This window comes from Nelumbo nucifera, chromosome 2 (assembly GCF_055504915.1).
Source record: "Nelumbo nucifera cultivar China Antique chromosome 2, China Antique-T2T, whole genome shotgun sequence".
Classification (NCBI taxonomy): Eukaryota; Viridiplantae; Streptophyta; class Magnoliopsida; order Proteales; family Nelumbonaceae; genus Nelumbo; species Nelumbo nucifera.
In genome coordinates, this window is record NC_142650.1 from 58,786,735 (window position 1) to 58,804,500 (window position 17,766).

Sequence of the window (17,766 nt, forward strand, 5' to 3'; positions counted from 1 at the left end):
GACCCTGACTTCACATTGAAGGTCAAGGAGATCAACTCTTATATTTTTTGATAAATAAGTGGTATTTTATTAAGCATAGAACAGAAAAGTATACAATTGGATTGGATCGGATTTGAATCAGGGTATATCTGAATCTGATTCGATAATGTTCATGACGGATTCGATCCGATCCAAAATTCTGATTGGATCTGATAGACAAGGATCTGAATTTGAATCTCATTGGGAAGTTAGACCTTCGGATCTGATCCAATCCAATTTGTTTTCTTTAAAATTAATAAACCATTAAAAGAAAAATAAAATAAACCAATTTAAATAAAGAAAAACACAAGATACAAGTATTTTTTTAATTATTTTCATCATATATACATGTTTTTAAAAAAATAAATATATAACAAATTTACAAAAATACAATATAAATAATATGTTTATAAACAAATAACTTATATATGTATTATATATTTATTTAAATAAATATATAACATATATCGGATTGCATTTTCTCGGATCGGATAGGGGCGATCCGAATCCGATCTGAAGATCCAAATAGGGGTCATCCCTAAGGTTGTGTTTGGTTTGAATGAAAAAGTAGGAAAAGGTAGGGAACTTTTACAAACCTTGCATAGGTTCCCTGCCTTTCCCTTCCTATCCCTACCTTTTCCTTCAAACCAAACATAGCCTAAAGGATCTTAATGACAGATGTAGAATGGCATAAGTAGTCCTTTTAACAATTTACATATATACTGAATTCTTATGAATACCAACTATGGCTCAATTTGTATTTTATCAATATTGGCCCTCACCTTCATGCTTAATATATGATCATCCAAAAGCAAAATGACACTTTCATATTCAATTTATTTAATTTTAAGGTTATTCTACTTGAGCTTAATGCCCTAATGATAAATAAATTACAGATGGAACTATCTATCTAAATATCTTGATTCCTAGCAATATATCAAAAAGGGCATTTTGCATGCAAAAGTTTTGGCGATTCTATAAGGTTTAAGACATAGTTTTCAAAACCAAACTGGACCAGACGATCAGACTGGAAAAATCGGGAACCAGTTTGGTGACTGGTTTCATTTTATCTCAAAACCGTTGATTTGATCAGAAAACTGTTGACTCGGGCAATTGAATCGTTCAAACCATTCAACGATTTGGCCAGTTTTTTTTTTTTGTCAGAACGGGTCATCCGTTCGGTTCAAACTGTTAGACCATTTGACTCGGGAACCGGACCCCTGACTGATTCATTGTCTGAATTGGTTTTAAAAACCTTGGTTTAAGAAATCTTAAAAAAAGATCATTGTGTTCCTCCAAAAAAAAGTTGGGTTCCTGTTAGAGGACATTAAGATTCCACATAAGATTGCTTGTGGAATCTTGGAAGTCTCTTTTCTTTTTTTCCCTAGAAGTTTCAATAGGTCAACTCACTTGTTGGTTAGTTATGGTTTTGTGTATTTTTTGTGAGTTTGAGGGTGTTCTTCTTGTTTTGTTGTCCAAGTCTTTAGAAGACGTAGGTTACAACTTACAACATGGTTTTCAAAACCAGACTACCAGACTGGATTATAGACAATCGGATCAGAAAAATCAAGAACTGGTCAGATAACTGGTTCTGTTTCACCCTAAAAGCACTATTCGGCCAAAAAACCATGGATTTTGTCAACAAACCGCTGATTTGGGCGGTTGAACCATTGACCCAAACAATGTTTTTTGGCAGTTATTATTATTTTTTTTTTTGTAATTCATAATGGGTCATCCATTCAAATAAGAGTACTGGACCATTCACCCCGGAAACCAGTCCCCAAAATGGTTCCCAGTCCGATCCGGTTTTAAAAACTTTGGGTTACAAGCTTTGTCTGAATAAGGTTAGTTTTTTTAAGTTTGCTTGCCTTCGATTTGTGTGCTTCGATTAGTGTGCTTTCGACTTAGTCTTGTGTCATTTTTTCTTTTATAATGAATATATTTTTTCCCACCAAAAAAAGTAGTGTATTTATGATCATCTAAATTAGGGTTATAATTTATAACTTCTCTTCACTTTTCTATTAAAAATGGTTTACTATCAGCCATTGTTACTTTTCAATGGCAAAAAATAACCCTGTCTCATCAATCTACATTCTATCGATCCATGCTATTAATTTGTTTATATAACAAAAATACTTTATTTTATTTCTCTCTCCTATTCCTACTACTGTACACTAGTCTCACAACCCACCAACAATTCAATTCGGGTGAATGGATGAGCCTATTTCCAAAATTTTGGTTCAAAAGGGATAAGGTTGGAGAGAGGGGTATCACTGTAGTCTTGCAAATATATTTGTGTATTTCGTCCACCAAAAAACAGGTACTATTTGTTATAATAGAAAAATGTCTGATTAGAGGAACTTGTCCAGACTTGGCCCATTGCAGATCTCACAAAATGATTTGCAACTGGTTTTGGGTTTGTGATTTTGTCTCGATGATTTGGAATTGGTTCTACATCGATCTAACCCAGACTCAATCCATTAACAACCCTATTTCAAATGTGACATCACCTTATTATATTAATCTCTCAACCAATGGTCAAATTTAAAAATAAATGGTTTTCTTTTTTCCTGATGATTCTCCTTTGGTATTTTGGTTATACACCGAATCTCCCACAGGGGCAAATTGAATAGTGCAGCACCACACTAATAACCATGGTTTTCAAAATCGGACCGGACCAAATGGTCAAACCAAAAAAAATTGGGAATCGGTCTTGGTTTTTCCCCAAAAGTAGATTTTTTTTAAAAAACCGTTGATTTTGGTCAGCAAATTGCCGACCTGGGCAGTTAACCATTCAAACCATTTGAATGGTTTTGATTGTTTTTTTATTTTTTTTTTTAACTTTTTGTTGGAATAGGCTGACCGTTCGATTCAAATCGCCCGACCGTTCAACCCGATTAACGGACCCCTGGCCGTTTCGATCTCCTGGTTGGTTTTAAAAACCATGCTAATAAGTCCCTTCCCAAAAGTTAATGGTTGTAGTAATCAAATCCGTATCTCTACTGAGAACAAACCAGCTAATATACCATTTGAGTCATCCCTTAAATTGGCGCTTTTTCTAATAATTGGTTCATTTTTACACATGGATTAACATATAGACTTAGATTTAATTTGTTTAGATTGGATTTTCAGATTCCTCTTAAAAGTTTTATTATTTATCTACTTTGTTTATCTGATTGGATGCCCATGCCTCAATCTTAACCCATCCTGAAGTTAGGGTTCATACTTTTTAACCTTAATCTTAAGGCTTTGTTTGCTTTTCGGTAAGTTTGTTATTTAGGTAAGTGTTTCCTAGGAAACATTTATCTAGGTAAGTGCATTTACCCATATTTTTTTTTTATTTTCCAGGTAAATAAAATAATGACCACCTTAGCCATAAAAATTCAATTATCAAAAGAGGCATTTTTGTCCCATCAAAATGTTGGCATCTTTCCCCCAAGTGAGAAAGTTATTTACACACTTGGTAGATGGCTATCACTTAGGTAAGTGATAACAGGAAAATAAACTTTCCCTAATCCCCACATAAATCTGAAAAAAAAGAACATAGATTTTTTGGTCATAGGTTCCCATTAACCAACTTCCCCCCTTTCAAAATCCCCCCCTCCAAAAAAAAAACATACTTCAAACCTAACTTTTAAATACACTTTAGAAAGTTATGCCTAACCTCCATTCTCCGTCACATGTGAATGTTGTGTTGTGGGTAGGGTAGTTAATGGGTTGATTAACCCAATAGACCCAAACTAATTGGGCCAGTTCCGTTTCTTGATATATTGTCTTGATTCTTATTGGTTTGGAATTGGTCTCACCTAGTCCCAAACCGATTCAAACCCAACTCAAGTTATATTAATTTAATTAGTATTTTATATATATATAACATTTTTAGTAGGATTATTATAATTAAGTCCAATTGGGTCAAACCCGATTGTCCTAAAAACCGATTGATTCAATTATGGGTCTAAAATTACAAACCTTATCAGGTCCGATTTAGTTATGGGTCTTTAGCGTTTCTTATTGGGTTGGTTCCAAATATATTTGGATCTGACCCCTAGTTGTTGTAGGGGTGGGGATTGGCGATTTTTAAAATTTGTCGATTTGCATGAAAAGGAGTCAACCTCCAGTTCAGTTTTTAAAACACTGGCCAAAGTTTTAAAAACCAGACTATACAGAATTGTTATGGGGGCCCTTCCTAGGTGAACGGTCCAACCATCTGGTTCGAATGGATAATCCAATCTGACTTAAAAAATAAATAAAATAAAAATGGTAAAAAACCATTATCCAAGTCAATTTGATTGATCGGGTCAATGGATCATTGATCAAATCAATAGTTTTTGGCCAAAAAGCAGTTTTAGGGTGAAATGAAACCAATAATCTAACTATTCCCAGTCAACCGGTCTGACTGTCCGGTCCGGTTTTCAAAACCATGACATTGGCAAAGAGTCGACCTGCGGCTCAGTTTTTAAAATGTTAACGACGCAATAACATCGTTAGGAATAGGGGTGGAAATAAACTAAGCTTTTTACGAATGATTCGAACTCGGTTCGAATAAGATACAGCCCGGCTCGTTAAGTTCGCGAGCTTAATCGAACTTATGTGCATGGTGGCCCCATTCACATTCTAAAAGCAATTACCAAATACGAAATCAAAGAGAGAGAGGGAAAAAAAATCAATGAACAAGCCAAAACCCTTTCAGTTCCAACCCTCCCTCTCCCTGTGAAGCTGCAACTCTGCGAGGCTGCGAGCTGCGGCCTACGAGCCTACCTCACCCTCACGGTGCCGGCGGATCGGCGGTACTTATATCTCTCAGTCAAGTCTCAGCTCTCAGCCTTTCAGTCTCTCACAGTCGACGCCCGACAGTATTGTTACTTCACAGTCTCAGTCTCTCAGATTCTTCTTTTTCTTCTTCTTCCTGATTTTGGGTTTTTCTTTGTCCTTTCTTCAGCTCTGAGAGTTCGAAGTTGGAAGGACTGATTGGATCCCAATATCCCATCAACTGCTCTGTAACCAGCCGTCCAACATTCAAAGGTAACAACAATCCCAAAACCACAAAGACCACTGCACCGTCCATAACTTGCAGTTTTGTAAAAAATTACATTACATGCTAATTTGCAGTATTTGTTTTGATGCTATTACTAAAGTACAAAATTTCATTACATGCTGATTTGATTCTATGTCGCTTGTGAAGATTTCTCTATTACAATTTATAAAATTAGAGATAATTTTTAATTTTTTATTACTGCACAAATTCGACAACAAGCAAGTGAATATTGCTGTTCAAATTTTTTATTACTGCACAAATTCTTCATTTCATTTCTATAACACCATATCACTGAGTCTGGGTCTCCAAGCCAGCCCACTACCACCTTGGGAGTCCCTATCATTTAATCAGTTTGAGAGGATTTGCCTTCAAAAATTTTGCAGTTCCTCTCCATCCAAGGATAGTCTGCAGTTTCCAAATCAGAATGGCAAAGTGGACAATTGGGGAAGTGATAAGAATGCCTCTTCTGCTCAGCTTGTCTTTGGTAAAGCACTTGCCCAAGGCTGCCGTCCAGACCAAGGATGCAACCTTTGACAACTCGTTACAAGTCCAGATCCTAGTGTCATCTTCAGCGGGTACTGCTGAAGCTGGAATAGTAAGCTCTTCGGGACTTCAATTTCCCAGTCAAAAAGGTTCCTTCTGAAAGCAGGAGTCCAAAGTCCTTTTTTATATCAGCAACACATAAATGATTCATCAAATTAAATGTCCAAAGTCCATTAGGGCCATCAGTAGAGAACATTTCTACAACAGTAGCATCTTTATTGATAGCAGCATTAAAAAAGCTGGGGTATGAGTCAGCTAGAGTCCTGACACCACGCCAAATGTCAAACCAAAACCTCAGCTGAGTGCCATTGCCCAGTTTATTGGCAATGACTTCAAGGAAATGAGCTCAAAGACTTATGGATTCCCTTCCAAACTGCTCTATTAGTAACACATGTAGATTGATTTGTATCTAACCCCCATTAGAAAGCCCATATTTGCCTGCTCTAATTTGATAAATTCCCAAACCACCCATCTGCTTAGGAGAGGAAATGCTAGCCCAGTCAACAAGATCTCCTTGTCATCCTTCCACTCCTTCCAAAAGAAGTCCTTTTGGATCTTCTCCAAATTGTTTGAAACTTTTGAAGGGACCTGGAACATGGATAGCTAGTGGCTAGGGAGGCTAGGAATGGTACTTTTGATTAGTGTTAGTTTACCTCCCTTAGGGAAGTACCTTGCCTTTCCAGATGAGTTCTTGTGAAACCTCTCAATAACTGGTTCACAAATGAAGCAGGAGGAAGTACAATTGGCTCTGAACGGCAGCCCTAAATAAGAGATTGGTAGGTGGTTCACCTTACAGCCCTAGCCAATTTGTCAAAATTAGGAGCTCGGTTAACAGAAAATTAGGGAGCTTTTTCCAGATTTATTCTAAGACCCAATACAATCTCTAGCCATCTTAGAACCCACAGAAGGTGCTGCAACTGCGGAATAGAAGCATCAAGAAAAAACAAGGTGATGTCAAAAAATTCTAGAAGGCAAGTATTTGGGCCATTCCTACACATTTCAAACCTGAAATAAACCCACCCACTATAGCTTTCTTAGAAAGTGCATCCAGAGCCTCAGTAACACAAATGAACAGAAGAGGAGAGAAGGGGTCTCCCTGCCTCAGACCCCTATAATTCTTGAAGTAACCAGTTGGGGCACCATTGGTAAGAATCACAAATGTAGGGGTGGTAAAGCAAAGTACAAACATTGATCCTTCTCCTCCACTTACTACCAAAATTCTGATGAATTTTGTGATTCTAAGAATCTCTCTTAAGCTTGGATTTATAAAGGTCTTAATTCTTTTTTTATGTCCAAAACTCATTCTAAGAAATCATTCTTTGAAGATAAAAAATTTAGGTAGTAATTTTTTTTTATAAGTAAAGAGTCATATTCCATTAATTCAAAGATCGGTTACATGAAAATCCCCTTAGAGAGGCGTGAGGTGCTGCCTCTCCATACAGAAAAAAACAAAAACTACATTAAAAAGTGCATGACTGTTAGTCACAAATTACAGTTGCACCCATAACAATGTTTCCCTGTTTGTCCCTTGTTTTGCCAAGACATCAGCAAATGCATTAGCTGATTTCCCAACACCGGAATTTTCTTTGAAATTGAAAGAAGTAAAGAATGCCTTATTGAAGTAGTAACAGTGAGGGTGGTACATTGGCTGAAATCCTTGGACCTGTTTGTTGATATTTCTACGGATATGTTGCTGAATAGCTGGCTGGAGGTGGCAAATTCTGCTCCTGCTCGCTCTTTAGTTTGTCCTTTCTGGTCACCTCCAGAACGTGGACTTATAAAGCTAAACTTTGATGGAAGTAGTGAAGGAAATCCAGGTCCATCAGGTGTAGGAGGGGTTTTCAGAGACGAGGATGAGAAGGTGCTCGCTTTGTATTCAGGTTCCATTGGGTTTGGAGATTCTCTCAAAGCTGAGGTCTATGCAGTACTGGAGGGTATAAGGAAGTTTAAGGAATTGAATATACAAAAGTTAGTCGTTGAAGGGGCTCAAAGCTGGTCTTAAGTTGGTTACAAGAAGGTAGTGGACTTTGGAAATATGCTAATGAGAGGAGGGAGATTAAGTGGCTAACTGGAGGGCTGGAAATCAAGTTTCAGTGGGTCAAGAGAACAGCAAATGCATTTGCTGATGCTTTGGCAAAGCAGGGGGTGGGAAGGGATCAAATTTTTTGGGCTGTTCTGTAACTTTTTTCCTTTTTGTTATCTTCCTAGAGAGAGTTAAGCATGTTTATCTCTCTTTTTTTTATCAGAAACGGTAACTTTCATTAGACATATAAAGAGAATACACTGTCACCACCCAGTCAAGGGTGTTTACCCCAAGAAAAGTACTTTCTGATTACAGAACAGCCCAAAACAAGTTTTCCTTGAAAGTTCCTTGCTTTGCAAGGGTGTTGGCTAGTCCATTCGCTAACCTCCTTGTCCACTTGAACAGTGCCCCAACATCCCTTGCTAAGCAGTTTATTTCCCTCATAAATTGTCGATGTACCCAGGCCCCCAAGTTATGTGACTGCAACCACCCAATTAATAGTTTAGAGTCCCCTTCTACCTCAATCTGGTGTAAGCCCCATTGTTTAGCCAGTCTTAGACCTTGTAGAAAGGCCAAAATCTCTGCTATCAAATAGTCTCCATCACCTATCGGACCTGAATTCAGTGCAACCAGTTTGCCCTCCCTATCTTTGAAAGCTCCTCCCACCCCAAAGGGACCCGGGTTTCCTAAGGAACTCCCGTCGAAGTTCAGCTTCACCCATTGATGTGCAGGAGGGATCCATTGCTCCTTTAACACAAACCTCAATGAGGAAGAGTTTGCCACAGTGTACCATCCTCTGAACAAATCATCAGCTGAATAATCTTTAAATAAAGGGGATGCTTTAAGCCAATGAATGACCTTGGTAGATATGTAGTCAATGATTTGCTCCTTAGGTCTTTTAGAACCCTGGAAGATCCTATTGTTTCTTTCTTCCCAAATTGACCACAAAACAGCTGCTCTTGTTGCTCTCCACATTGCTCTCCCCTTCTTCTTTGGAGGTCTAAAGAAGTTTGGATCAAAATGTCTTACTACATTCGAAGGAGGGGTCCACTTGCATCCAAAGAAGAGGAAAACCAATTCCAAAAGAAGGCCAAACTATTGCCTTTCACCCCTGTTTATCTCTCTTTGGAGCGCTGTAACTAAATTCTTTTAATCTAATGAATTCCAATTATTGATAAAAAAAAGTTACTATGTGGAAGAATGAGGTGCTAGAGGGGATTGAAGAGCTCATTGGAAATTTTACAATCTCTGTAAAGTTTAAACAATTAGAGGATGGGTTTGAGTGGGTGGTCACCAATGTCAATGGACCTAATGATTATCAGGAAAAGAGGAAATTATGGGAAGAATTGGGGGATATCAGAGGGCTGTGGGAGGGACCTGGTGTATTGGAGGAGATTTTAATGTATTCCAGTTCACGAATGAAACTAATAACTCCAGACAAAGGGTGACAACCAGCATGAGGAGGTTTAATAGTTTGGTGGACACTCTCCAACTCAAAGAGATCCCTTTAATGCATAGTAACTTCACTTGGTCCAACCTCCAAGCTAACCCAGTTTGTTCCAAATTGGATAGATTCTTGTTTTCTTTAGATTGGGAAGAACATTGGGGTAGATTGATCTTGAGACACTAAGGAGTGCTGGCCCTACTCCGTTATGGTTTGGAAACATGTGGCTAACACACCCGGATTTTGTTCAAAAGATTAAGGGCTGGTGGAGGGAGACCCTAGAGTGGAGTGGAAAGGAATGAGGTTCCATAAGAAGCTTCAATACTTGAAAGAGAGACTTAAGGAATGGAATTTGGTTGAGTTTGGGAGGATAGAGGAGAGGATACTCTTGTGGACTAAATTGAGGAGATTGATTGAAAAGAAGAAGATGGAAGTATAAAGGAAAGAGATAGGAAACAAAGATGGAATTTAAGCAAGCAGTTCGAGGATATCTTGTTCAAAGAGGAGATTAGATGGAAGCAAAAATTGAGGTGTAAGTGGATCAATGTTGGGACACAAACAAAGGGAATACAAGTGTACAAGAAAAGGCCACGTCATCCTTTAAAGAATATAACTAACAGCCAACCACTAGAACAAATTAAATAACAAACTAGACAAGTGGATTGGACAAGTGGAGAGGCTGGTATAACAGAATTGTAACAGCAGTGTATAAATAACAACAATGTTATAACAGAAGGGATTATTGATTTGGGAATACAATCTTTCTTTCTTTCTCTCTCTCTCTCTCTCTCTCTCACCCTTTCTCTCTATCTCTCTTATTTTGGAGGCAGGCTCCCTCGAAAGAGTCCCTGAGTTAGGCAGTACCTAACAAGTTGGTATCAGAGCCAAGATGCCAAGCACAAGGTCATCAGCAATGGAGAACAGAGTTGACTACATGGAAGGAGAAATGCAAAGAATATCAGCTGATGTCAAAGAAATCAAAGAAAGCTTTGCATCCTTGCTGGAACGACTGGCACATGCACCACCTACGCCAATTCAGGAAGAGCGTAGTGACACCAGTCATCGAAGTGGATCAAGAACAACAAGAATTGAGTTTCCCATCTTCGCAGGGGAAGATCCCACTTCCTGGCTTCTGCGAACAGAAAGATACTTCAATTACCTTGACACACAAGGACCTGATCGTGTTCCACTAGCTTCTGCACACCTGGAAGGAGAGGTGGTCGTCTGGTACCAGTGGTACCGGCGACGACACCCAAGGGCCACATGGGCAAACTTCACCGACGCCTTAACCATGCGATTTGGAGTCTCGGTTTTTGAGAACTATGATGAAAGCCTCGCTAAGCTACGACAGACCGGCTCCGTCCAAGATTATTAGATGGCGTTTGAAAGATTGGTGGTGCGCGTGCAAGGCTGGCCAGAAAACGCACTTGTCGGCAGTTTTGTTGGTGGACTCAAGGAAGAATTGCGGCTGGAGGTAAAAGGATTAGCCACAATTCATGAAGCAGCATTAGCTCGACTACATGAAGACAAAATGAGCTGGGCAAGAAGGATTAGCCGACCTCTGGGAGTTGCGATCAGACCAGGTATACCAAACCAAGAACCTAGAATCTTGGGTAAACCAGAGCCCAGATCAGGAGTAGGAATCACAGGCAAGGATGCCAACTCTGGTTCAGGCCCCAGCTCAGCCAAGAGGTTAACCTGGGCTGAGATGCAAGCCCAACGAGAAAAGGGCTTTGCTACACATGTGGAGACTTCAGGTCGGGCCATCGCTGTAAGGTCCCTCAAGTTTTCTTCCTTCAACCTGAAACTGAATATGTCTAGCAACCAGCTGACATTGAGGAGCCAAGGGACAACCAAAAATGGGTACAAGGGACAAAGGAATACCCGGAAGTATCCCTGCAAGCCTTGACCGGTCTTGCTTCTTCTCAAACTATGAGAGTAACCAGACTGATACAAGGGTGCCATGTGTCGGTTTGATAGACAATGGCAACACCCTCAATTTCATCATCCAAACATTGGTCAGACAACTAGGGGTTCCAGTCCAACCATGTGCAGCCTTTCGGGTGCACGTAGCTAATGGGAGCAATCTGGTATGTGACAGTACGTGCACAAAATTAAAGATAAGGATACAAGGACATGAGTTCGAGGTGGATCTGCACCCCCTGGAAATCAATGGAGCAGATGTAGTTCTCGGAGTCCAATGGTTAAGGCAACTAGGGCCGGTGATATGTGATTGGGCCCGCCTCACCATGGATTTCCAAATGGGCAGCTCACAGGTGCATATTCAAGGGCAGCGGTCCAAGGGTCCAGGACCTATTAGCCTCGCCTCCCTAAGGAAACAAGCAGCAGACCCAACCCACATCGTTTTAATGCAGATAGACTCCCACAAAAATGGCTCCATTCTAGCCCAAGAAAGCAGATCCGAAGAGGGCCGCACACATCTACAAAAGCTACTTCGGAAGTTCTCAGTGATCTTCCAAGAACCTAAGGAACTACCACCGAAGCGTGCCCATGATCATCACATTCCATTGCTGCCCGAGGCTGCACCTACAAATGTAAGGCCCTATCGTTACCCCTATTTTCAGAAACTAGAGATTGAGAGGCAAGTGCAAGATATGCTTGACAGAAAAATCATACAACCCAGCCAAAGCCCATTCTCCTTGCCAATATTACTTGTGAAAAAGAAGGATGGTACGTGGCGGTTTTGTATAGATTATAGGACCCTGAATAACATCATTGTGAAGGATCGATTCCCCATACCGGTAATCGATGAACTTGGCAGGGCCACCATATTCTCTAAACTAGACCTGAGATCGGGATATCATCAAATTCGGGTCCATGAGGGAGACATCCACAAGACTGCTTTTCGTACACACGAAGGGCATTATGAATTTCTGGTTATGCCGTTTGGGTTGACCAATGCGCTAGCTACATTCCAAGCCCTTATGAATGACATATTTCGACCCCATTTGCATAAATTTGTACTCGTATTTTTTGATGATATACTTGTATATAGCGCTACATGGGACGAACACCTAGTACATCTACAAATCACCTTGGAACTGCTAAGGACTCATAAGCTCCTTGCAAAGGAGTCAAAGTGCGCATTTGGACAAACACAAGTACACTATTTAGGGCACGTGGTCGAGAATGGCATTGTAGCAGCAGACCTGGAAAAGATCTCAAGCATGATAAATTGGCCCCAACCTCAAAATGTGAAGGAGTTACGAGGCTTCTTGGGTTTAACAGGATACTATCGGCGATTCATTAGAGGGTATGGACTGATTGCTGCCCCCTTGACAAGTTTACTTAAGAAAGATGGGTTCTGCTGGACTAGGGAGGCCCAACAGGCCTTCGAGACATTCAAGACAACTGTCTCATCCCCGCCAACGCTCGCACTTCCAGACTTCTCAAAGGACTTCATCATTGAATGTGATGCGTCAAGCCAAGGAGTTGGTGCAGTCCTCGTGCAAGAAGAAAGACCACTAGCGTTTTTCAGCAAGGCAATGACAACGCAGAAATGGGCCAAATCAGTATATGAACGCGAATTGATAGCAATTGTTCTCGCAGTTCAGAGGTGGCGGCCCTACCTCTTGGGAAGGAGGTTCATCATACGAACTGACCACCAGAGCCTGAAATTTCTGTTGGAGCAGTCCGTACTATCCCTGGAACAGCAGCGATGGATAGCCAAATTACTTGGCTACGATTATGTCATTAAATACAAGGTCGGGCACGCTAACAAGGTGGCAGATGCACTGTCACGCCAGCCACAACTATTTCTATTACTTCTCACGGGCCCTACATGTTCCATCATGGGTCAGCTAAGGGATGAAGCTGAAGGGCACCCACAACTGCGCAAGCTGCGTTCACAGATCCAAGAAGACCCTACTAGCCACCCAGGGCACACAATAGAGAATAACTAGCTATTGTATAAATGCTGAATGGTGATACCACAAGATTTAGTCCATATTCAACAGCTTCTGGAATTGTTCCACTCATCTCCAGCAGGAGGGCACTCAGGGATCCTACGCACTTACAAAAAACTAGCCATCCAATTCCATTGGAAAGGCATGAGAAATTTGGTCCAAGAATTCATAGCTGAATGCGTCATTTGCTAGAAAAATAAGGTGGATACCCAGTCTCTAGCGGGACTGCTACAACCACTCCCAATCCCTACACAGGTGTGGGCAGATATATCCATGGACTTTATAATGGGACTCCCCCTTTCCTATGGCAAGTCCGTCATTCTCGTAGTAGTTGATAGATTCACCAAATACTACCATTTTCTCCCTCTGCCCCACCCCTTTACAGCCTCCATGGTGGCTGAGATTTTTACTAAGGAGGTGGCACAACTGCACGGTACCCCCAACTCTATTATCTCAGACCGCGACCCTATTTTTATGAGTCGTTTCTGGGCAGAACTTTTTCGACTACAGGGAGTGAAACTCTTCAAATCTACCAGCTACCACCCTCAAACAGATGGACAGACTGAGGTGGTCAACCGGAGTTTGGAAACCTACCTAAGGTGCTATGCAAGGGAAAGACCACGTCAGTGGCTCAAGTGGCTTCATAGGGCAGAATGGTGGTACAATACCACGTATCACAGTGCAGCCGGAATGACTCCCTTCCGGGCTCTATATGGACGGGACCCACCTCCCCTACTTCCATATGAGAAAGGGTCTACAGCAGTAGCCGCAGTAGAAGACCAACTCCTCTAGCGATATAGGGTGTTACAAGATCTCAAGTCCCACCTCCAGCGAGCCCAGCAATGGATGGCAGACTCCTACAACAAAAGACATAGGCCTGCCCAACACCAGATTGGGGAGCAAGTCTTCCTTAAATTACAACCATACAAGCAGGTTTCAGTAGCAGGCCACCGATGGAACAAACTGAGCCCAAGGTACTTTGGCCCATTTCATATTGTGGAGCGCATCGGGTCGGTGGCATGCAGGCTGGACCTCCCAGCAACATCAAAATTACACCCTGTATTCCATGTATCCCTATTGAAGAAATGGCCAAAAACAGGAGCAATAACAACAACCACCCTCCCATCATTCTCGAAAGAGGGCCAAGTTCAAACGGAGCCCACTCAGATAACAGATTTCAGGTGGATACGCAAAGGGAATCACATCGAACCAGAGGCCTTGGTGGTATGGTCAGGTCTCTCAATTGAGGATGCAACTTGGGAACCTTACTTGGAGTTACAGAATAGATTCCCACATCTTGACCTTGAGGGCAAGGTCGAATTCAAGGGAGGAGGGACTGTTGGGACACAAACAAAGGGAATACAAGTGTATAAGAAAAGGCCACGTCAGCCTTTAAAGAATATAACTAACAGCCAACCACTAGAACAAATTAAATAACAAACCAGACAAGTGGACTGGACAAGTGGAGAGGCTGGTACAACAGAATAGCAAACTAGACAAGTGGAGAGGCTGGTACAACAGAATAACAAACTAGACAAGTGGACTGGACAAGTGGAGAGGCTGGTATAACAGAATTGTAACAGCAATGTATAAATAACAGCAGTGTTATAATAGAAGGGATTATTGATTTGGGAATACAATCTTTCTCTCTCTCTCCCTTTCTCTCTATCTCTCTCATTCCGGAGGCAAGCTCCCTCGAAAGAGTCCCTGAGTTAGGCAGTACCTAACAGTCAAGGAGGGTGATAGGAACATTGAATTTTTTCATGCCCTAGCAAATGGGAGAAGTAAAAATTTCATCTCTAAGCTAGAGGTGGAGGGTGCTACCTTAGTTCATCAAAATGAAATAGCAGAGGCTTTTGCAAATCATTTCAGATTAATTTTCAGGAAACCTCTGAATGCGCGAGAGTGTGGATTGAAGGTTTGGAGTGGCCTAAGCTGAATTATGAGGTGAGAGTTTGGTTAAAAGAAAGTTTGAGTTGGAATAAATCCAAGAGGCAGTTTTCTCTATGGATCGCTCCAAAGCTCCAGGTCCAGATGGGTTCACATTGGCCTTTTATCAAGATTGTTGGGATATACTGAAGGAGGACATCATGGGAGTCTTTGAGGAATTCTACAGAAGGGGAATAATTAATTTTGGCTTGAACTCCACCTTTGTGGCCTTAATTCCCAAGACGAAAGAAGCCATTCACCCAAGAGATTTCAAACCGATTAGCTTGGTGAATAGTCTTCATAAGATCATAGCAAAGGTGATGGCCTGCAGGAATGGGAAAGTCCTCCCCAATATTATTGAACCTAACCAAGGAGCTTTTGTCGAGGGAAGACAGATTATTGATCAAATTCTGATAGCAAATGAAAGTGCGGAGGATTTCAAAAGATATGGGAAGAGGGGTGTGGTATGTAAATTGGACTTGGAAAAGGCGTATGATTTAGTGGGTTTGTCATTTTTGCTTTAGGTAATCTTGAACTTAGGTTTTGGAGAGAGATGGTGTAAGTGGGTGATAGGGTGTGTTAGGTCTTGTCACTACTTGTCTACTCCATTTTGGTGAATGGGATAGTGGTGGGTTTCTTCTCAGCTCTAAGAGGAATAAGGCAAGGAGATCCCCTATCTCCGTTTTTGGTTACTTTGATAGCAGATGTCTTGGGAAGACTGGTCTCTAGAGCCGACTCTAGGAACCTAATAAAAGGTTGGAGAGTTGGTAAGGATGGGGTACCTCTAACTCATCTGCAATTCGCGGATGATACAATCCTCTTTTGTGAAGCTGGTGATGGTAGATGGTTTAGGAATTTGAAACTTAGCATAGAGATGCTTGAGCTAATGTCTAATCTAAAAGTGAACCTTGACAAAAGCTGTATAGTAGGGGTAAATCTTGAGGAGAGAGAGAGGTGGAAGAGTGTGCAAACATTTTAGAGTGTGTAGTATCCAATTGGCCAGTGAAGTACTTGGGGTTGCCTCTTGGGGATAATCCAATGAGACAAAACTTCTGGGATTTGGTGGTAGAGAGATTTGAGAAGTGGCTTGTGGGGGGGGGGGGAGAGCCACATTGGTAAAATCTACCCTTGCCAACCTTCTGATATATTTTGTCAGTTTCTAAAATGCCAGGGAGGATTTCCAAAAGGCTGAAAAAATTAATGAGGGATGTTCTATGGGACCTAGGTGAGGAGAAAAGGATCATAGGGTTAGGTGGGGTCTGGTGAGCAGAAGCAAAGAGTGTGGAGGCCTAGGGTTAGGGAATATTCAGAAGAGGAATGTTGCCTTGTTGGGTTAGTGGTTATGGAGGTTTCTCCTAGAGAAAGAGAGGTTGTGGGTAAAGATCGTGGAAAGTATTCATGGGCTCGCTAGCAATGGATAGGATGCTGGAATTTTGGCTAGGACTACAAGAGCTTCTCCATGGAAAGCTATCCAAGTTTCTTTACCTCTCTTCATTCCGTGGACAAGGTATGATTTGCATTTTGGTAACCTCATTAAATTTTGGGAAGAAGTCTGGATCGGGGGTTCTCCCTTGAAGGATAAGTTCCCTTCTCAGTTTGCCTTGTCTAATCTGAAAAATAAGCCTATATCCAATTTCTTGGTGCCCTCACAAGCTTCCTCAGGGTTTGGGTGGAACTTGGATTTTAGAAGAGCTGAAGAGCAATTAGGGAGTCAGAACTGAATAGTACTTTGTCTCCTCTTAATATTCTAAAAGGTATTTCCTTAGATCCCTCTAAATCAGATAGAAGGGTCTGGACTTTATCAATCTCTGGAATTTTTACTTGTGCTTCTTACTTCAAAGCTATAGTTCATCCATTGGGTCAGTTAGGGCAGCCTTTTCTGGTAAAGGAAGTCTGGTGCAAACTGATTCCTCCGAAGTTTGGGAGTTTCTGTTGGGATGCAATCCTGGAAAGAGTAAACACTTGTGATCTTCTTCAGAAAAAGAGGCCTACGAGTTGTTTATCTCCCCACAGGTGTGTTCTATGCAAGGCTGAAGGTGAGACTGGTTGTCATTTACTGATTTCCTGCTCTGTTACTAATCACATTTGGGAGTGGTGTTCATCTTTGTTTGGGTGCAGATGGTCTCCTCCACCAGATGTACAAAGACTTTTTGCTCTATCCTTGTTTATCTGGTTGAAAAAAAGAGGAAGAGTTATGTAGAGACACCTCAGGGCTGCTGTTTGTTGGACTATTTGGGAAGAAAGAAATGGGAGGATTTTCTCAGATAGGGAAAGAAGACTGCTAGAAATTCTGGAGCTGATTCAGATCAGAGTGGTACATTGGCTGAAGTCTTTGGCTCTTTTTAAAGACATTTCAGTGGATGATTTGTTCAGAAATTGGAAGGAAATTGTAAGTTCAGCTCCAGTTAAAGACATATCCTTACCCTCTTGGACTCCTAGTGGTTTTATCAAACTTAATTGATGGAAGTAGCATGGGTAATCCAGGTCCATCAGGTATTGGAGGTGTCTTAAGAAATGAGGAGGGAGTGACAATTGCTCTCTTTTCGGGGCCAATTAGATTGGGTGATTCTCTTAAAGCTGAGATTTCAACTGTTATTGAGGGAACTCAAAGGGCAATCGAACTGAATATCACCAAATTGGTCATAGAAGGTGGTTCTAAACTGGTAGTGGATTGGCTGAGAAATGATACTGCTAATTTTTGGAACTACAGCAATGAGAAGAGGAAATTTAATTGGTTAACCAAGAATATTGAGGTGAAGATTAGTTGGGTTAAAAGAAGTGCCAACTCCTTTGCTGATGGGTTAGCTAAACAAGGGGGCATCTGGGCTATCTTGTAAGTGTTCTCATT

The 17,766-nt window shown here is 41.1% G+C and overlaps 1 protein-coding gene across 1 annotated transcript; it reads left to right on the top strand.

The window, feature by feature from the left end:
• The first annotated feature begins 16,331 nt into the window (after nucleotides 1-16,331).
• On the top strand, nucleotides 16,332-17,755 carry LOC148802254 (uncharacterized). The gene is made up of 2 exons (XM_088897853.1): nucleotides 16,332-16,425; nucleotides 17,403-17,755. Exons 1-2 carry the CDS (start codon nucleotides 16,332-16,334, stop codon nucleotides 17,753-17,755), a joined length of 447 nt encoding a protein of 148 aa, XP_088753979.1.
• Nucleotides 17,756-17,766: the final 11 nt, after the last annotated feature.